The 20,773-nt window shown below is 41.7% G+C and overlaps 2 protein-coding genes across 2 annotated transcripts; one reads left to right on the top strand and one right to left on the bottom strand.

Moving 5' to 3' along the window:
• Nucleotides 1-195: 195 nt before the first annotated feature.
• On the bottom strand, nucleotides 196-9,181 carry CHCHD4 (coiled-coil-helix-coiled-coil-helix domain containing 4). Its single transcript, XM_048315239.1, has 3 exons — nucleotides 9,017-9,181; nucleotides 7,017-7,115; nucleotides 196-1,355 (listed from the first exon to the last, which is right to left on the bottom strand). Exons 1-3 carry the CDS (start codon nucleotides 9,036-9,038, stop codon nucleotides 1,066-1,068), a joined length of 411 nt encoding a protein of 136 aa, XP_048171196.1. The 5' UTR covers nucleotides 9,039-9,181; the 3' UTR covers nucleotides 196-1,065.
• A 31-nt stretch (nucleotides 9,182-9,212) lies between these two features.
• Nucleotides 9,213-20,504, top strand: TMEM43 (transmembrane protein 43). The gene is made up of 12 exons (XM_048315238.1): nucleotides 9,213-9,496; nucleotides 10,200-10,349; nucleotides 11,313-11,447; nucleotides 12,156-12,250; nucleotides 12,991-13,040; nucleotides 14,542-14,611; nucleotides 14,988-15,058; nucleotides 15,224-15,345; nucleotides 15,948-16,022; nucleotides 16,104-16,205; nucleotides 17,545-17,662; nucleotides 18,591-20,504. The coding sequence occupies exons 1-12, from the start codon at nucleotides 9,485-9,487 to the stop codon at nucleotides 18,791-18,793; spliced, it is 1,203 nt and encodes a 400-aa protein (XP_048171195.1). The 5' UTR covers nucleotides 9,213-9,484; the 3' UTR covers nucleotides 18,794-20,504.
• Nucleotides 20,505-20,773: the final 269 nt, after the last annotated feature.

The raw sequence follows: 20,773 nt of genomic DNA, 5'->3' as shown, positions 1-20,773 counted from the left end.
TGTCTTCCTGCCTGGGCTGGGGAGAAAAGAACAACATAAGAATAAAAATCTGACAAGCTGCAGCAACTGATCCTCACAACTCACAAATTGATTCAAGGTCTGCTTACAGCATAGAACAGTTCTCAAATCCAAGCAGTATTAACAAAAAAAACAACCAAACAAAACACCACACCATAAAGACACAGAAGCTTCCAGTGAGGGTAAAAAGTATTTGCTTTTTAATATGCACTTCAGTCACAGTATCTGTTTTGAGATCATTACACCAGGTAACAATTTATTGTATTCTCAAAGTATTTTACAAGTGCCCATCTATACATTGAAGGAGAAGGTAATAACCAAACCCAAAAGCTGTATTTTCATTGCAAAAATAAAGCCAGTGACCAACATTCTTTTCGTTCATCTTAATCATCATTTGCACAACACACCAATTTTAAAAATGCAAAAGCCATCACAGTAAGTAAATGAAATCAAAGAAGATGTGCATTTCAACATTTTCCTGGCAGTCCTGATCTGATGCCAGTAGTAAAATGCAACCATAATCTAATAAGACCATTTGAAATTATTTTAGAAATTCTAGATCTAGGCCATTTTCAATGTCTAGCATCACTTTGGCAAAAAAATAAAAAAATCTTTAAGGAAAAACAATCATTTAATGCAACTTCTATTGACAGAACGGAATACATTAAAAAAAAAAGCAGCTACTGATCAGAACATAATGAAATGAAGACAGACCTGGTGTGCCAGTGGAATTTAGTTGAAAGCTATGTTCTTCAAGACATTATTCAAGTCAAAACTCAAGGAAAACTTGAGGGTAAAGAACAGCTGTTAAAGTTTTAACTGTGTCCAAAAGCAGGTTACACAGTGCATACACACGCTCACTCTTTCTGCAGTACTTATTTGCAAGGCTGTAGCTCTGAGATTTCTCCTTCAGCAATAAGTTATTTATTATGATACAGTGCACAGAACATGGTGAAACATTTCCTCACTACTCAGAAGACAGACACACTGCAAAAGTCCATGTCTCTGAAAATGAGAAATGGAGACGACAGCCTCCTTGCATCTTCATTAGCTGGATCCCTTCTCCTCTTTGGCAGCAGCGGCCTCCATAGAGGCAGCTTCCAAATCTTTGCTGGACTTCTCATCATTTTCATCCTCTTGAGGGTAAAGATCTGGGTACTTTTGCATGCATTCCTGCATGGCACGGAATTGGTCCACACAGTCTGATCCCTTTATTTCTTCTGTGCTATAGTGGAAACAAGAAAAGGCTGACTTGAACTGCTCCCCACAGGGACCACTAGCCATTCCACCCAGACATGGGCAATTCCAATTGATATCTCCATTGGGCAATATCAAACCTGAACAAACAAGAGAGAAGAAAAGTTAATGCTCCTTCCGAACATTGATTTCACTCAGTGACAGCTGCTGGGCTGCAGGTGTGACCTCGAGTACCAACAATGCTATCTTAGCTCTGTAGCTTCCAGGCTGATAAACACCTTTCACTTCCCAGCCAGCCTGTTTCTCCCTCTGATCTGTATAATCCTTTAATGGGCACAAGTGAGATTAGTTCTCTATCCATCTCTAAATTAAGTCCTTCTCCCTGGACTACAGACCACTGAGAATATTCTAAGGGAACTGCAAAACAGATAGAAATCAAGTCAATCGATTTGCCAGACTCTGTCAGGGGAACAAGCAAGCATTAAAATCATGCCATACAAATAATTAGAGTTTAAATCCAGTATTAAGACTAGAAATCTTTTAAATCAAATCGAACAGATGCATTTTTCTTCTTGTTTTAAATAAACTCTGGAATAATAACCCACAACTTTCCCCCTTCAAATTTTAACTGGAAGACCAGAACTGAAAAAAAAAAAAAAAGGGAAGAAAAAAAGAAAAAAATCAGAGTATTTGTAAAGCACAGATTAAGTCACGTGCCACAGAACACAAGGAACAGTGAGAGCAAGCCTGCCTGTCTGTTTGCCAGAAACCAAATTGTACTTTAGAACACAACTGAAAGGAGTTAAGTATCACTTCAGACTCTAAACTGGAACAGCTGTAAACAACTGCTCTGGAACAGTTAAAGTCATGACAGAAATACTTCACTGGTGGACTGGCAAGGTGAAGATTTAAGGGCATATGTTCTTCGAGATGGCAACTGATTTACACAATGAAGGTCAAACAGCAAGCTAAAGAATTCCTTTCCTCTGATTTTAGAAATTCAGTATAACAGACTTGGTCCCTTGGGCTTCTAGAGTCTCTAATGCATTTCTCTAAGGCAATAAATACACCTCCATTTCCTTTCTCTACCTGGTATGAACACACACAGGTATGTTCATCTATGAAGAACAAGAGAACTACTGTGCTATGATCCAAGCTGGTTTCTTCTCCACTTGAACACTTTGCTCTCCTCCTCTTTAACAGACTTTCCTAACTTCATCTTCGGGCTGAGTTTCTGCAGAAGCTGACAGCATATGCATAAACCTTAAATTTCAACACTTTCCCTTTAGAAGGGGATATGAAAATACCATTGGCAGACAAAAAGGTTGAATTAATTCTGGTTCAAACATGAAATTATATTTAGGACCTGATACAACTTGACATTATCTAAAATACTGTCATAGAATTCAATAAACTTATTTCTTGTCTTTGTCCTGTAGGATCACAAAGTTCCAGACATGACATTTCACTCCCAGGTGCAACTCCTTGGACACCAGGCTGCAATATCATGAATTTTGACTGGTACAGCAAAAGCAGCTCAATCATTTACTGCTATATTAAAAGGAGTATTTTACTGTGATTTGCAATTCATCAGTGATGTGCTCTAACTCAGCCAATACAGTTCAGCAGAAAATTACACTGAATCAGTCAAATCTCGGCATTGATCAGACTCTTTTTCATTACAGAAAGTAACAGTGTCCTTAGCACGATTCAGTCAACTACAGTAATACTGTCATTTTCCATGGACCATGCTTTATTTGGCAAGATGGTTTTGAAAAGTATCTGTAATATTCACTGTACTGATAAGATACACCTAGTCCAGTGCATCACAGCATCTCCAGCTACCGGGAGGAAAAGCAGGACTTCTGAGACAAGAAAATGGGTGGCTGATGCCAGATTCCTCACTGCCAGGGATGACACAAAGCAGAAAGATGTTAATCATACAGTATAGAAGAAACACAGTTTGCTTTGTAAACTAGATTTTGAAGTCCTCTATTCCTCCTCACTAATATCAACCAGTCATTTTAAAGTCATTTTCCTAGCACTTTAAAAAGAAATTAAAAAAAAGATTTTGAAATGTTCCTGAAGACACTACAGCAATAAAACCACTTGTAAAATAATTCTCTTAAAATAGATTGCTCCTTTTAGAACCAGACCTGCCTTGTAAACATGCAAATCTTAATAACTATGCGAGTTATCCCATAAATGATATATTCTGTGGCATCAGAAGATCATTGACATACACCTATTTTATCGCTGAAATAGCATCAGTTTCAGATATTCTGTGCACAGAAACCATGCTTTGGAAAAACAAAACAAAAATACAGATGAATAAAGCAAGCATTTCCTCATTCATAATCACAGCAGAATTCACACATCAATGAGTAAGTCCATAGCAAGCTTAGAACACTATTAAATCAGAAACAGATTTCATCCATTGCTCTTCCTGAGCTGGAAGCCTGCAATAGATGGGATTACTATTTTTAATTAAAATTGAATTAAAATTTCAAATGCAGCCTGAACCTCACTGATCCAGTGAGTCACAATCTACTTGAACCTGCACTTGTGGAAGAAAAAGCAACCCTGTTTACATCATAGCAGATCAAGATTTGTGTGAGCAATTGATTGCTGGCATCACACAACCTAATGCCTCGTGGCTCATGGAATCTGTTCATGTCATGGACAAAGGCAGGCCCATCTGCATCTGTGTCAACACTTGTCTTTGGTCTTGCTGTGATGAAGTCCCACTGTTGTTCTGAGAAGAGTTTCTTCACTGTTACATGACAAACATCCCAATAACAAGTTTATCTGCCAGGGATTCACAGTGTAAGATGACAGGAAGCAGGACTGAAAGGCACATCATCAGTCACAGAAACAGTCCTGTACATCTGATCATTCATCAAGTTCTTTCTTAAAAGAATGTGGGGTTTTACTCCATCAGTCCCCTATAGAAACCACTTTAAAACTGTCTCTAAAATAAGATGACAGGAACAAGTCTGGAAAACCAGAAGGGAAAGACCAGCAAAAATCTGTGTTTGAAGTCCAATTCCATAAGTACTTTTATCCAACTTTCCCATCACAGCTGTAACACTAATAAAAATCACTTTGCATGCATAAAACTCATCAGTGCCTTCTTCTTCATATAAGCTTAATAAAATAAAAAATTATTCAAACTGATGGTAGCCAAGATGTCAGTGAAAACCAGGAATCTTTCATGTTTAAATTCCACCATCTGCAACACATAGGACTAGAAAGAAGCTAGTAACGATACTATTTCAAAACCACGGCAAATGAATTCTCAATTTGTTTCCATCGGCCACAGCTGTCAAAAGGCACAGACAGTGAACTGTGATATTCACTGCAGTATGGAATGCTAACCTGAACTTAGTCCAGTTTGTCTGCCTTGCCATTTCACGTGGCTTTTTTCTTTCAATGTTTTTAGTTTGAAGTGAGTCACTAACATTTTGCCTACCAAAATGTCCCAGCTGATACAACAACAAAATATTGACAGAAATAAGAGTAGTATACAACTTTTTTTTATCCTAAGGGAAACAGAACACAAGTTTTGCTGAACAATCTACTGACTCAATTAAATAGACTGCTCAAAGACTAATGTGTGTTAATGTCTGGGACAAAATAACAACTATCAAAAAGTACCAAATACCAAACTAGATGTTTATCTCAAGTATGAAAAAGGCCCCTACAAAAAACCAAAACCTCAAACACAAGTTTCAGGTGTATTAGAAAACAATGCAGATTATGGTAGGTCTAGCTAATGCATCTATTCTTTCCCAGATATGACTGGTCTCTTTGGCGCAGCAGAAAAGATGAAAAGAGTCCTTATAATTAATTATACAACAGAATTTGAACACTGGAAACCAAGTCTTCTATTCCAAGTAGAATCTAAACTAGAAAAGCCTGCATGTTACATTAGGTACAGCAAAACCCTTCCCAATTTTCTTTTAAATAAAAGCCATGCAAGCCAGAGCTTCAGCATTTCAACATATTCCAAACTATTTTACCCATGTCTTTCATGCCCATAAGCTTCACTCCCACTAGATGCAGCTGTATTCTGTGATATGTCCATTTTCTCTGTTCTGATCTAATGCATGGTAGCCCTGGGTCATTCAAGTGGTTTTTCAGACTTTAAACATGGCAGTAACTTACCACATACTAAGGAAAAAACCCAACAAACTAACAAAGAAAGCCAAACAAGAAACCCCCACCCAAACTTATTGACAGTATTTAAACATAGTTTATAGAGCTTCTCATTTTGAATCCCACAGACAACACATTGTCACTGTAAGGTGACATAAAAAGCTCCTGGCTTTCCCCCTTTCTTCTCCGATCTACTGTTGAGAAGAAAATGACCTAACATTCTGGAAATGCAGGATTGCTAGGAAACCAACCCCATCACCTCTCATCCTCACCACAGCCTTTCCATATCCAGCAAAATACACACAAGAGCAATCAACTGATATGACATTTAAACAAGAAGAAAGTGGTTCTTTTAATTTTGACTAGTTTATTACCCAAATGTATGTCACACTGGATCATCAACAGACTTACCAGTGCAGGTGAGCAAAACTTTTAGCTATAGAACTGACTACATACAGCTGTAATGAAGCCAAAATAGGCAGATAAATGCAGTAACATTTCAACACAAATCTATGTACAAAAAAAGTTATTTTAATGACATGAGGAAGGTGTGGTTCAAATTACACTACACACCATATCAGCTAACTAAGAGACCCTGTGAGCTCCAGCTGGTAAACTGCCTAAATGCTGCCCTCTAAAGGTCTCAGAACCACTTCAGAAAGTGTAACTTTCACTTTCTAACTAAATTTCAGTCTTAAGAATTTACTTCAATCTCAGTTGAGCTGAAACCAATAAAATCACTTCACACAAAGTGAAGAGGCCAAAAGACCTGTAAACGTAGAGGCAATTAGAAAAAACCTAAACTCACAGACTTTCATGATAATTATTAACCTAGGGCAAAATTTATTAAATCATCATGATCAGAACATTATTTCACTTACACATTAGAAACAATTTAAAATACACTCTGTGCAACCAGAATATTATAAGTCTTGGTCTCAGAAATATTCTGCTCTCTTAAATCTCTATTTGCAGGTTAGACGTACTTCATACAAGAACCGGCAATCTTCATGAAAACTTTTATCTTTTCAAGGCGAGGTGATTACAGTTGAAAACTCAATAATTTGAATTTACCTATCATGTGCCACTGAAAGATACTGATTATATTGCTACCAGTATAGTATAGGATTAGCCAGATATAAATTGATATTAAATCAAATATGCAGAGATCACCAAATTAGGCAATTTCAGCTGCACACAGCCAGGTGAGCAACTCACATCAATGACAGTGACATGCAACTCACTCCAGCTTCTCTGAAAATTACATGGTGTTACTTAAAACAGAGAACAACCAACCATAATTTTCACTTGATTAGGCTCTAACTTTATTAATAAAAGGAAAAGGTTTTTCTGCATATCCCTGGCTACTAACCAAAACTAAAAGCCATCAACTGATTATTTGAAGAGCCCACTAAGAGAAATCATTACAAGTGTAGAAAAAGAAATACTGTAAGAAAGGGTATGATTAGTGATGTCCTAATCAGGCAGTTAAAACTGCCATGAGTTTGGGTATTTACTGCATAACCAGCTGCCGTCAGTATTTAAATATGCCTAAGTTTTTCTAATTCATACAGGGTTTGTTTTCTGTTGGTTTTATATATTATGTAACACCCCTTACTTCCATTCTTCTGCTCACTACTGACCTTGTTCTTCGTAAGGGTCATCTGGGTCATCTGCAACCAGCTCAGCACTGCTCGGTGTCTCATGGTCCTCCTTGGTTGCAAATATTATTCTGTCTTTTCCTACCATGGAGGAGACAAGAAGCAAAAGTTCAGAGAGATCTGAGACAGAAAGAGTCATTTACAAAACTGCTGAACACCACAGGGTAATGAGATATTCAATGTGATGCACTAATGTTAATAGTGAATGAATTGTTGTACTTAACAATCACCTTCAACAAGAACAGTTACTAGTTCAGAGGAACACATACACACTGAAATTCTGTTATTCTAAAGCTCCAATTTTCATAGCAATGTCCTGTCATGGCTGCAGGTCACAGTACAGTTCATTGAACAGTTAAGTTAAAAAGCTAATTCAAAACAAACTCAAATTACTCCAATACCAGGACTCACACAGATGAAGGGATTAGACTTAAAAAAAAAGGAAGAGTGAAAGACAAACTACAATAAATAACAATAAAGTGTTTAATAGGAACTTATTAATAACACTGCTCTTCACTAAAGACTAGTGTAGTATTTTACTCTAATCATCTGAATTAAAAACTGAAGAGAACTGTCACCATATAGAATTAACTACATTGAAAGGTGCTGAGAAAATTACAAGGGATAGAAATCCAACAAAGCTAACTTCCTGCTCTTCATTTACCCAAAACATTCTGTAGCAGGATCGGGGGAAGCTTGGCTGGAAACTTCAGTATTTCTAACTTTCTAACAACCCTGCAAAGCTCTAACACCCACTCTGAGGCACTCACAAGCAGAGAATAGCTAGCTGAAACTCTTCTGAGCACACAGCTAAGTACTCCTTGAGTGGAAAACGAATGGTAAAGTCCCCAACAATTCTCTGAATTCATAAAGGCCACTACAGTGACTTGGCATATTAGAAACTGAATCTTCTGGCCCCTCAGTGTGACCTCAGCCAGCAGTTGTTCAGTAACTTAACTTTGCTCAGTAACCATGCATTTAAACACGTCTGAAAAGCAGATAAATCTAAAACTTTTTTTTAAGGGAAACAGTTTTCTGACAACTCTGCATTGTACTCCAGCAAACTTTACAATGTGGAAAGTTCATCATTTCTTAAATAAAAGGAGCTAGAAACACATGAACTCTAACCTCTTCACTGCAACTCTGTAGAGTTGCATAAGGCAACTTACGGATCTCGCAAAATTAAAGCACAGTATAGAGCATAAAAGAGGTCCATAGGTTATGACTACCTCAACACACTTTATAATCAGTAGTCTGTGCCCAAGTTTGTAACTTAAAAATGGCATTTAGAACTATTGGCACTTTTTTCCCAGTCTGAAACCTTACATTCAGCAACTTCACATTACTTAAGAGGGCAAGGATATTTATTTATATATCTATATAGATGTGGACATGCATCTATCTATCTATCTATATATCTCCCACTTTAAGTAATCAAGCCTCATAAATACCACAACCTGTACAACATAGTACAGATACAGAAAAGTAAAGCTCGCACTCTACCCACCCTGTCCATCAACCTTAAAAAGGCAAAATCCCACACCTCTGGCCACTCAGCTAGGCTGCGATAAATTTAACCCCTGCGGGCAGAAGGCGCTCCGCGGCCGGCTGCCCTGCCCACACGCCTCAGCCGCTCCGCAGCCAAACACGGTCCCTGCGGGGCACCCCCGGCCCGCTCCGGCCGCTCCCGTCCCGCTCCGAAGCCGCACCGCCCCCCGCGCCCGAGGCCGCGCTGCCGCCTCATGGCCCCGCCGCCCTTCCCGCCCTCCGTGAGGAGAAAGGTCGGCGGCGGGAGGTGAAACAGCGCTGCCACCGCCACACGCAGACCGCGGGCGGCTGCCGCACCTCTTCTTCACTCCGACTGCGCCTTCCCCCCTCACGGGCTGCGGGGAGCGGGCGGTCACCCCGCGGCGCACCCACCCCCGGCCGCCTCACGGCGAGCCCGCCCGGCGGGGTGACATTGGGAGGACACCCGCGCGCACCTTCCTGCCTGCAGTAGGACATGGCGGAGCCGGCCGGTGCCTTCCCCCGCAGCGCGCCGCACACAGGCCCCGCCGCTCCGCTCCTGCCGTCCCGCCAGCACCGCTCGGGCAGCGCCGCGCCGCTGCTCCACGCCGCGACCTCCCGCCTCCGGAAGCGCCTTCCCGGCCCGCCGGCGGCCGCTGACGCACCTCCTGCCGGCCGCGGGGCTCCGCCAGGCCCGGCCCCGCCGCACTACAGCTCCCGCCTGCCCCGCGCCTGGCCGCACGGGGCGAGAGAGGGAGGCAGGAAGGGAAGGAGGAAGGAAGGGCTTCTTATCCGCGGCGGGAACTACGCGTCCCGGCGTGCGCCGCTGCGGGCGGGGAGCGGCTCGGGGCGGGGGAGCCCTGAGGCGGAGGAGGGCGCGGCTGGTGGTGTGCGGCTCTGACGGCCCCTGAGTTGTGGATCCCGGAGGGCGTGAGAGGCTCAGGATGTCGAGGAATGTAAGTGCTGCTCGCTGCGGCCCCGCTGCTGCTCCGTGTGGCGGCTGCCTGGGTCGGCCCGTTCGCCCCCGAGGTGCCCGGGCTGTGGCCAGAGCCCTGTGCCGGTCACAGCCCGCCGGGCATCTCCAGATGAGCCAGGGAAGCGCCATGCCCTGCCTTGGCCGTGTGCTTGTGCTGAAGTTGGATTTGGTGACTCCCACAACCCGTGTACGCACAGATAAACCGCAGGACTCTCGTGTTTGTCCCGTGTCACTGCCTTGTTTTAAGGTGTTGTTACTATGGATATAATTATTTTAGAGTGTGCAGGCACTCTTTTTACTGGTGAGGTGAATCATAATTTGTTATTTATAGCGATGTTTTACTCGGTCAGGAATTCAGGGCTATTACTCAATTTGTCATGGCCTGAATGCAGGGTGTGGACACCAAATACAGAACCTGGAGACAGACTGAAGGAAGGTTGAAAATGTAGAACCACTATAAAAAAAATTGGGTTTTTTTCTATCAGGCTGGAGTTTTATTTATGGAATGCATTTCTGGTATCAAAAGTGTGATGAGGCATCTAATAAGTATGGGAAAGTTTTGGTCCAAGGCAAGCGATTCTGCTCTGTAGAGCAGCAGTGCTAACAAAGCTGGAAGACTTGTTTTGAAACTGAATGCTTTCCCCTTTCGCACCAATATGCCATTTTTGGTTTATTTCCAACAGTTCTCTGACACAGGCAGCAGAAAAGAGCATGTTAAAATTACAAGTGAACCCAAACCAGGGTTCCTGGAGCGGCTCAGTGAGACTTCTGGAGGCATGTTGATTGGACTTGCGGCATTTCTTCTGTCTTTCTACCTTCTTTTCACCAATGAAGTAAGTGCAATACTGTCAGTGTTTGTACACAGCTTTATTGATCCATGAGAAGAGGAAGTTTTGTCTGGGGACCTGGTGCTTATGCTCAGGATATAATAGAAAAGTGAAACCACAGGCCACAGGTAGTATTTCTCTAGAACTAGGTGTAGTAGAGACAGTAGCAGTGTGTGATGAGAGATAAGATCCAAAACTTGTAAACTGATGAAGAAACAGTCGGTGGTAAGATGGCTGCATGAGCCAGCCACGTTCCTGCCTTCCCTTTTTTCTTGAGATAGCAAAAGGTTCTCATTTCTAGTGTTGTTATAATTACATTAAAGAAATTCATCCCCCATGTTGCAAAATTGGGGATGTTATTTATTCTTTTTTTCTCAGTATTATTTTATGTCTTGGTTTTAGATTTAAAAAAAAAAAAAAAGTTAGCCAGGAATCTTAACACTCTACCATTGAAAACATATGTGTTTTGGCAATTTTGGAGTGGAGAGCAGAATTCTGTGGATTTTTCACTTAGAGGCTACCTTTCATACCTCTGTAAGAGGAAAAATAACTTCTCCCAACTTTGATGACTTCACCAGGATGTGATGGTAAGGCAGGGAAAACTTCTGCCAAGGAGTCAATATAGCTATGTGGAAAAATGAACCATAATTTGTATCATTTTTGCAGTTATTCAGGAATGATGAACAAGGTAAGAGGTGAAGAGCAGTAAGTTTGGAGCCTTGTAGGAAGAATTTCTGTCTGTTTGAGAAGCTTAGTCAGTGTTAATGGTCCTGCTGCCTGGGTGAGAAGTACTGCCCCAAACTGGATCACAGGGAATGGAGAAGTACAAGTGTGTTTCAAAAATATGCCTTGAGCTGAATATGCAAGCATTCCTTTGGGTCATCAGCTCACTTGTCTCCTAATCTTGTTCACAAAATACTGCTGTGATGTTGATTGTCCGCAACTGGATTTCTGTTTTCTTCATTGCAGGGACGAGCTTTAAGGACAGCCAAGTCTCTCGATGAGGGGCTTTCTCTTGTGGTTCGTCTTGACAGCATCCACAGTATCTCTCAGCAGAATGAGGGGAGACTGGTGCACTTGGCTGGTGCTCTGAGTACATCTAAGGTAAATAAAATAGTACCTTGGAGATAAGAGTATTTCAAGCTTGAAGGGAAGGAAAAGTCTTTGCCAACTGAAGTTTTGTTTGATATCCAGGAAAAGACACATGGCTTTTCTCCTCCTCTAAGCATTGCCAGCTACCACTCAAGCTTTGGTTCTTGGCCTGGAATCAGGGAGATGCTGAATGGCCTTGGACTCCCCTCTCCCAAGCCACGTGCCAGCTCTAGCTGTGTTTACCCTCACACTGCCTTTGTGGCTCATTTCAATTGCCATTTATGTAGGGAACCTGTTGTGTGTTCATGATATTGTAAAGTCTTCAGGCTCTTGCAGCACAGGAGCTTTGCAAGTTCTTAGTTTTCAGTAGTGGTGACATTTTCCATGGTCCACCCACATTGCAGAAGGTAACACAGCACCTTCCAGCAAAACAGAATCTCCTGGTTTAAACACTGAAACCTGTAAACCCATAGTCAGCAGTTCTGGTTTCATTCTTTACTATAGCAGTAACTTTTGATTATGATTCTTCAGGGTCAGATTTGCCAGTAAAGAGACATTCCTTTTTGGTTTTCATAACATTTATACTGTGTTCACCTGTGTGTAAGATAGTGCTAGCTGTACAGTGGGGTACGTAAATGGGTTCAGTAATAAAAGTACATTGTTTGAGGTTGTGAGGTATAGCATTTAGACTGACTTGTATTTTCTTTAATTTTTGCACAGCCTTTGTTTGACCCCAGCTATGGGCTCTCCATTCAAGCTGTCAAACTTAAGCGTAACGTGGAAATGTACCAGTGGGTAGAATATGAAGATTCCAAGTAAGTGAAAGTAATCTTTAGAAGTTGTTTATAAGGCTGTTGTATTACCAGGATCCTATCACAATTTTTTTTTCTCTCCTTAGACCTAAGGAAAAAAACAAAACAAAACAAACCTCTTTATAGCAAGAGAATTCTAGAGCTGTTGGATTTTTTTTTTCTTTTAGACAATCACTTTAGTTTCCTTGGGAGATGTTAACTGCTCTGCTAATAGTTGCAACTCAAATAGGGAAAAACTATGCTATTTCTAATAATTCCACTGATGGTAGTATGAATGTTATTAGCTATTATGTAGGTGTGACTGCCCAGAATTCATACTCCAAATGTCTTTCATGTCATTAAAAAAAAAGTCAGAGGTTGTGAAGTCACCTCTGAAGGTGTGAAAAATAATTTCTCAGTTTTAGCATGCTTATGGTGCAGCATCTGTTAAAGACTTGATTTGGGCCAGCTTGTCTCATTGTATTTAATTCTGGTTGTTCCTCATCAATCTAGTCAACACCTCCTTGTTTGAAGCATGGGAATAAAAGGGTTGTGGCTGTTGAGCGTTTGTGTATAGTTTACTCCTGGTACAGAGAATCTGCATCTTCAGAACAGGTAGTTCAGAGAAGAGTTAGGTTATGTATAAAGATAAGTCTGTGTTGCCAGAGATCTGTCTGTGCATTTCATTGGTGAAGTGTATTCTGCCCTGAGCAGGGGTGTGTGTGCACTGTTTTGGTTCTCATCCCAGCCCTTTTCCTCTGCAGGGAATATGAAGAGAATGGGGAGATTAAGAAAGAGACAAAGTATTCATACAGTAAGTTGATCATCAGAAAGTCCCTTTCCTTTTATGCATGTAACTTTGGACTTTCATGTGTGTGTGTATTTTGATTTTTGTTGTAAAACCTGTGTTTTCTCCTTGGGAAAAAAAGGAAAGGAATGTGAAGAAACAAGCAAAAATTATCTTTCTTAAACAAATGACAGAACCTCCCTTTCCTGAAGTAACTGAGGAGAAAGGAGATGTGCTGTCAGCAAGCAAGGGCTACAGAAAATCCGAGTCTTGTTTTGCAACCCCTAAAAGTTCAGAGGAACTTCCAGGGAAAGGATGCTCCAGAGATAGGGCCCATAAGGTTCTCAGTGAATGGAGATGGGCAGAGATGGGAGTGTGTTCAAAGCTATACCTGAGATTACATTTCAGATATGCAGTAATTGGGAATATGTCAGCTGTGAGCAGAAGAGAATAGACAGGGAAAAGCAGTGTAGTTCCAGCCTGTAAGGGAGCCTGTTGAGAACCTGTTCAGATGTTGATACCAGCCAGTGAAAACCACCAGCACCTTCTGATGTGCACTGTGGCTTTTGCCAAGTGCTCTTTTTGGCAGGAGCAGAACTGGGCATGTTATTCTGATCTACCCAGTGGCAGAAGAGTACTCTGAGTCATCGTGTATTTGGAGATTGGTCTCTGTGCTTCATTTATCTCTGATTAAAGCACATAGGTGTGTAATGTTGGCGTACAGCAGTTTCTGGGTGTGATCATATAAAAGTACTCAGCTGAGTGAAGCATGGGGAGCCTGTAGTGTGAAGGTACCTAAGGGGCAAAGCTGGTGGTTGTGAGCCACGAAAAACAGCTTCACAGTGACAGGGAACAAAAAGAAATGCCATCTGAAAAAACAGCTGTCCTCTCAAGATTGATGGATTCTGTCCTGTAAATGTCTACGTATTATTAGCTGTGGTGGGTTATCCTTGGCTGCCAGCCATGGTCCCACACAGCTGCTTGATTACTCTCCCCTGGGGAAGAAACTGGAAACGAGAGGAGAGAAGGACAGATTGAAAGAAAGAGAGGGAGATGGCTTTCCAATTACCATCACGGGCAAAACAGACTCACCTTATGGAAAGTTTATTGTCAATTAAATATTTAATCAGTGATTTGGGTGTTGGCAAAACACATTTGGACTAACCCTTTCCAAGGCTCAAGTTCACTCCAGACTCCTCTCCCTTTGCCCCCTTCCCCTTGTTATCACAAAACCAGCTTATTCCCAAAGAGTAGAGCCAGGAATCAAAGCCTGATCATGGAAGATGCCAACAGCAAAGCTGAAAAATTGAATTATAATTTTATCCCTAAAATACCTTTTTTCACCCTAAATCCTGCTATTCCCTGTTAATATGCTAGGAGGATGGATCTAAGTAACAGTAGAGACTATCATAGGTATTTATGTAGACAATATTACTAGAAGTGTAACCTAGAACTGATTGATTGAGAGGTGTCTTCGGTAACTGAGATCCGAGTGTCTTTTCTTCAACCTTCTTATCATTCTGTTTAGATACAGAGTGGAAATCAGAAGTTGTGAACAGCAGAAACTTTGATCGAGAAATTGGACACAAAAACCCGAGGTAAGGTACCATCTGGCACAGTCTCTCTGAATTCTGTCACTGGATCTGATCAAAGATGAAAGCTAAATGACTAATTTCATAACAGAGTGCAGTAGATGGAAACTGTTGTTCTTTTGGTAGTTGGGAGGACAAAGGCATAAAGAAATTACAGCAGTTCAGAGCAGTCATGCCTTGTCTTAACTTATTTTAATGGCTCCAACAGTATGCACTGTGGACAGTTTCTTGATGGATTTGTTCTCACATCATGAGTCATTTAGCTCTTTGAGTCTCTCCTCATGTTTGCCATAGTACCTTTTCGGTGCTGTATATTACACACTGCAAATCAAGAGTTTGATCATAATTCTGGGACTAATCAGGGACTCTCTCTGTTCCTCAGTGCCATGGCTGTGGAGTCTTTCACTGCTGTTTCTCCTAACGTCCAGGTTGGCAGCTTTGTTCTTTCCAAGGGTAAGGATTGTTTTGTACTGGCTTTGTGTCTGCTGTTGCATCAGCAGCGGACTTTGGTTCTTTCCACAACAGCTGTCTTGTCAAGTGATAATCAGGAAGCCAGCCAGCAAATTGGCTGTTCCAGGTTAGACACTGGGCCTCAGCTTGATGCTTTATTCTGCTTAGGTCTCGTGGATAAAATTGATGATTTCAAGCAGTTGAGCTTGTCACACCTGGATGATCCCCATGCTGACGTTACCCGAGGAGGAGATTACTTTTATCACAGTGACAACCCCAGGCGTCCAGAAGTAAGATGGGAAAGATAAACTAAAGCAGTGATTACTTGGGTGTGAAAAAGGAATTGGGGTATGTCCCATTTCAATCTAAATGTATAGAAAATGGAGTGCAGACCATCACATAGGATGACTCCCTTAGTGCAGCCCTTCAGAATGAGCGCTGCTCTTGCAGACAGCTTCCAGTTCTGCTCCTTTGTTCTCTTTTTTTTTGAGTCTGTTGTGCTTTTAAGTGGAAAGGGATGGTGCTGGGAGGTGGGTTCCACCTCTGCCTTGCTGTAGTGAGGAGTACAGTCAAACAGCTTGCTGCCAGATTGTGCTGCCCGCCCTGTTTTGCCAAAAGATGAAATGACAAGGAATGAACAAAGCATATCATGTGCTCCTACAGCATAATCAGAGGGGATATTACAAAACAACATTTGAGCTCTCCTGTTTCAGCTGCCAGCTAGCCCTGAAAAAAGGACAGCTTGGAAATCATTCTGGCCATCCTCTTGCTTGACATTAATGTTCAGAAAAAGTGTTGATGAATAAAGGATGTTCCTGTGCTGAGTTGTCTTTTCTGTGACTCCCCTTTGTAAAACAATCTTTCTTGACTTCCAATCTTCTCTTGTTTGTAGGTGGGAGACCTTCGTGTCTCTTTCTTCTATGCAGGTCTGAGTGGAGATGATCCCTATTTGGGCACTGCTGCTAAGGTGAGTCTTCTGCTGTTTCTGTATTTTGCAAGCTCTGTTCCCAACTCAGTAACCAGTAAATATTTTTCCCTTTCTTTCAAGGTGACTGTGATTGCTCGGCAGCGAGGTGATCAGCTGGTTCCATATCATACCAAGTCTGGAGATGTTTTGGAGATTCTGTACCCTGGGGACCTCTCTGTGGAGGTGAGATACCACACTCTACTAGTGAAGGGTTAAAACTCGAGGTGGTAGTGCAGAAGCAGCAGAAGAGGAAATTCCTACTCTCCTTCAGACCTGCTCTAGAGGAGGAGATACTCATACAAACACTGGCTTTTCTCTCTCCTTGGACAACAGCCTGCATTCCCTTCCAGGTTTCTGCGCATTCTGTCTGTTTGCTTTAAAGATTGTTTCTGCACCTTCCTGTTTTGTTTTTATTTACTCCTTGGTTGTTTCCCACTTACACATGCAAGCACATGCTTTTGAACAGGTCACATGTAAAAATCGTAAAAATCAGGGTTTAATTAAATAAACCATAAGAGTTATTCTCTCTTCAGCTCCTAATAACAGGAGTTTAGGCTTGTTTGAAATGTTTATTACTGTTCTGGCTGAGAAAGAACCTTCAGGCAGAGCATTATGCTTCAATAAATCCTGCATGCTCCAGCAATTTGGTGATTCCTTTACTCCTTTTAGTAGGTTTGCTTCCATTAATGATTGTTTCATGCCCTGCTGTAAAAAAACCCAGATGTCAAAAGTTCACAGGGGCTTCCAAAAGTAGTTAAAAAGGCTTTGTTTTGACTTGAAAGAGTAGCAATAAAATCAACCCTCTGCTGTAAGATCTGAATCTTCATTAGATAGAATTTTGTTGTATTGAAAATTAACTGGTTACAAATAAGTAATTAATTGAGTACTTGTATATACAAGTAATCAATCAGTCTTAAACATCTCTTACCATTTAGTGCTTTCTAATGTCCCAGCTGTCTCCATGTGAACGTTTTGTTGAGCCAGAGGGTCACACCACCCATTTTGAAAAAAATCTCACTCAGAATTCTTGCAAAGAGATGCTTTGCTTTGCCTGATGAAATGCACACATACCTTTTAGCTTTTCTTCCTTGCATCCAGCTTGCTCTCTTTCACACACCTTTCCTTCAGCCATCAGTGGATATTGTTGCCTTTTCTCTCTTCCTTCAGAGTGAAGTCAGACTCTTCCTACTTTATTACAGTTTCTTATTTTCCACAGTAATGTTGAATGTATCCAATTGCAGCAAAACCTGTGTGCTTCCTGCCTGTGGGTAGTGTTGAATGGTGCTTTTTAGGTTGTTTTAATTAAGAGGAGGGCAATTTTTTCCTGTGCTGCACTGTTCAGTCTGTTGCAGTGTACTGCCACAGTGCACAGACCCTGCAGAATGAGCTGCAATGTATCTTCTACGAGAGAAATTGTACTCCTAAAATGCTCTTGGCTCTGATTGGCTCATAATATACTGGAATTAAGAGGATCTTGAAAAAGAACAAGAAACAGGCTGCATGTCTTGGTGTTTGCTTTCAGGAGGTGTTTCAGAAGGAGCATGAGAGTAACACCGTGAAGACCTGGGCTCTCCGTGCAGCAGGCTGGCTCTCAATGTTTGTGGGCATCAGCCTGATGACCCGAATCTTTTACACATTAGGTAAGTTTTTCACAGAAAGGTAAAATGATCTAGAAATAAGATCGTAACCTCTAGAGAGTTAATTCATTTGGAGACAAGGAGAAATCTGGTTTGAACTCAGACTTGATTTGATATGAAAAGTCACTGTAGGCAACTTCAGGTAAACAGGACCCCTAAACCAAGTGGTTGCTTTGTGAACATTAAAAAAACCCCCAAAAATATCTTCTGCCAGTCTCAGAAGATCCCAGCCCAGTGCTTGCCAAAATAAAAAGCTGAAGCACATGTTGGGCTGGTTCTTTCAAATCTAACTCAGCGTGCTGCAATACAATTTCTTTCTGCTCCCACACATAATTGGTCTCCCAACAGGTCCTAATTGCCTGTAGTATAGGAATACAGTTTTGTCTCTGGTTATTCTACACTACTGTAAACAAACAGCAAAGAAAGTTTCTGTTTATCCTTTTAATAAGGAAAAATGCTGGATTAAAAACAGAAAAGCAAGACACCTCAAACTTGTATAAACTTCAGACATCAAAGATATTCGCTTTGTAGCTGTGAACTTTTTTTTCTGATTTATTTATCCATATACATGCTGCTCCAAGATGTATTGTTGCCAGAAAGGAATCTTGGTGCTAGCAGCTTGTATCAGTTGCCCAAAACGTGTTGCATAACTGAGGGGCTATCTGTCTCCTCTGCATCTCAAGCCTTGGACAAATCTTCACAGTTCATTTTGGAGATGAGGATAGCATTGTCTTGTATGTTTAGCTGTAGCTTAGTGATCAAGTGTCTTGATGCTGCTCTGCTGAAACACCTAATCCAGTGCTCTTGATAAATAGTTTGAATCTGTCTTTTGATTGCAGTCATTAGCGTGCAGATCCTAGGCATGAATCAGACTTTCTTTTAAACTGTCGTCTTGCCAACTGCTTCATGCCATGTTTAATTCTCTCTGCAGTGGACTGGTTTCCTGTTGTGAGGGACCTGGTGAACGTTGGACTGAAGGCGTTTGCCCTGTGTTTGGCCAGCTCGCTGTCCCTGCTGACCATCTCCGTGGGCTGGCTCTTCTACCGCCCGCTCTGGGCCCTGCTCCTCGCGCTGCTCTCCATAGTCCCCATCGCGGTGGCCAGATCCCGTGTTCCGCCCAAGAAGCAGCAGTGACAAGGAGGTGGTGGGGTCTTGAACGGAGTCCTGGTTAGAACCTTCTCAAGTGCATTTCTACCTGGTTCCTGCAGCAAGCTTACAGCAAATCACAGCTCAGCAGCGAGCACGGAGAGCTGGGGAGGGGGCTTGAATGTGGTTATTGCTACACGTTATCCAAAGGCCTATGGGGTGCTGTTTGTGGGAAGTCAGTGACGCCAGCTTCGGGGAAAAAAAGCATTTTGGGTGTGTGTATTGATGGTAAGGTAATGAACAAGCAGATTTGATACTCTTACTGCTTAGTAATTCCCCCTGGTTTGAGAACTGGCAAGTCCTTGCCAACTGGCTGGGTGGAGCACCTTGTGTGTTTTGGAGAAAGTGCCAGCTGCATCCCATGGACCGTGGTTAGATGGATGTCCTTAGGAAATACGTGTGCCTGCCTGTCTCTGACAAACCCTGCCTCTGCTGCCTTTTCTTGTTTGCACAGTCAGGAACACTCCTTTGGCTGATGTGTTTGGCAGTGTATGTGTTCAAAGGGAAAACCTAGCTTAGGTAAATTCTGCACAATACTCATTTAAACCCTCTGGTTTTGGACTTAGTATTTTCAAACTCATTGGTGTAATGAGTGGCCATGTTAGCAGTGCTCTGAGGTTGGGCAGATTTATCAGGGAACACTGATTTCCCCCAGATTTTAAAAATCTCTGAAATTGTTCTTGGTTAAGCATCCAGAATGATAGCCTGGACTATATCATTGCAGAACTGTTTCAAAAATTTCACTTCAAATTGCACTTAAAGGGATACTCAGAGGTCATTTACCTGTAAATATAGAACCTACTGCCTTGAAACAACAGTGACTTTCATAATGGAATGTGTTGTCTTTAAAATAGTCGGGGTTTTTTTGCTGTGTATACTTTTCCTTTCTTTAATTTCTCTTAATAAGGACAATGAACATACCCCATGAAATGAAGCAATGGAAACATTTTTGCCTGTTTAGTTTTCATAGATTTTAGTAGCCTAAATTGTTGATTTTGTATCATGTTAGAGGAATGCCTTGTAGTGTTGTGATGGCTCATGTTTACAAACTTCTGCTGTAATGAGTATGTGAGGTTAGAGACACTCTTTAAGTCTCTCCACCAAGCTGTAATCTGGCTTCCAGATGAGCCCCTCCTACGCTACTGTGTTTTGGGGGTTTTTGTAACTATACATAATTCAGTACAAAAATAATGTTTTCAATAAGAAATCTATTTATGACCATCAGAAGGGTGTTCTTTGTACCAAAGGAACTTGACTTGAACATACATAGAAGCAAACGTTTGCTAGAAATGGTATTGAAATAGAAATCTGAGTTAGAAATCATAAATTTTTTGAAAAATTTTTAATTACTGTATTAGTCCTAATTACTGTCATTCTTTTGGTATTTGAATGTTGTCTGTTTGGTCTCATGGCTCTATCCTGCTGGTAAAAGCAGGAGCAGTGAGTGAAAGGGTGGGTACAGGAGAGGGCCTTGTGCATGCAGCTGGCACATGGAGTGACACTGCACAGTCTTCCTGCTGCGCACCAACACCAAGCTGTGTCAGGAATTGTGCTCCACAGGGCAGAGAAACTGGGTTTGAACTGCTGCTGTGTTTACCCATGATGCAGAACACCAACCAGCATTACTTATTGGAGATGAAGAGACAATTTTCTACAGAAGTGCTCAGCTTTTGTATATGTAATAAAATAGTTTTCAGAAGGTTGGTCTGTAGGCTTTTTTGTTAAATTCAAGTATTACATATTTTATATCCAGGAATACTGTCCAGGTAGGTGGAGGGTTAGTTTGTAGCTTCCATGAAGTTTTCTACTGTTGGTTTTTGTTTGTCCTGCAAATACTTCCCTGCTTTGGGAAGTGAGTTCCCCCTAACAGCACAGCTGCTCTCGGGTCTGTGTACTGTGTGTGATGCCAGGCTGCAGCAGCTTGCCATGGGTTTACTCCCAGTACCGACCACTGAAGTCAGTGGCTTC

Source organism: Corvus hawaiiensis, chromosome 11, assembly GCF_020740725.1.
Source record: "Corvus hawaiiensis isolate bCorHaw1 chromosome 11, bCorHaw1.pri.cur, whole genome shotgun sequence".
NCBI lineage: Eukaryota > Metazoa > Chordata > Aves > Passeriformes > Corvidae > Corvus > Corvus hawaiiensis.
The sequence above is the reverse complement of the archived record's forward strand: the minus strand, read 5'-3'. Positions and strand labels throughout refer to the sequence as shown.

What these genes read in the sequence shown, in the direction of transcription:
- CHCHD4 (XM_048315239.1), bottom strand. Translation starts at nt 9,038, where the DNA reads ATGTCCTACTGCAGGCAGGAAG. An exon ending in GTCCTACTGCAGGCAGGAAG is followed by an intron (nt 7,116 to 9,016) that starts GTGCGCGCGGGT and finishes CCTCCATGGTAG; the next exon opens with GAAAAGACAGAATAATATTT. An exon ending in TGACCCTTACGAAGAACAAG is followed by an intron (nt 1,356 to 7,016) that starts GTCAGTAGTGAG and finishes TTGTTTGTTCAG; the next exon opens with GTTTGATATTGCCCAATGGA.
- TMEM43 (XM_048315238.1), top strand. An exon ending in ATTGGACACAAAAACCCGAG is followed by an intron (nt 14,612 to 14,987) that starts GTAAGGTACCAT and finishes TCTGTTCCTCAG; the next exon opens with TGCCATGGCTGTGGAGTCTT. An exon ending in ACAACCCCAGGCGTCCAGAA is followed by an intron (nt 15,346 to 15,947) that starts GTAAGATGGGAA and finishes TCTTGTTTGTAG; the next exon opens with GTGGGAGACCTTCGTGTCTC.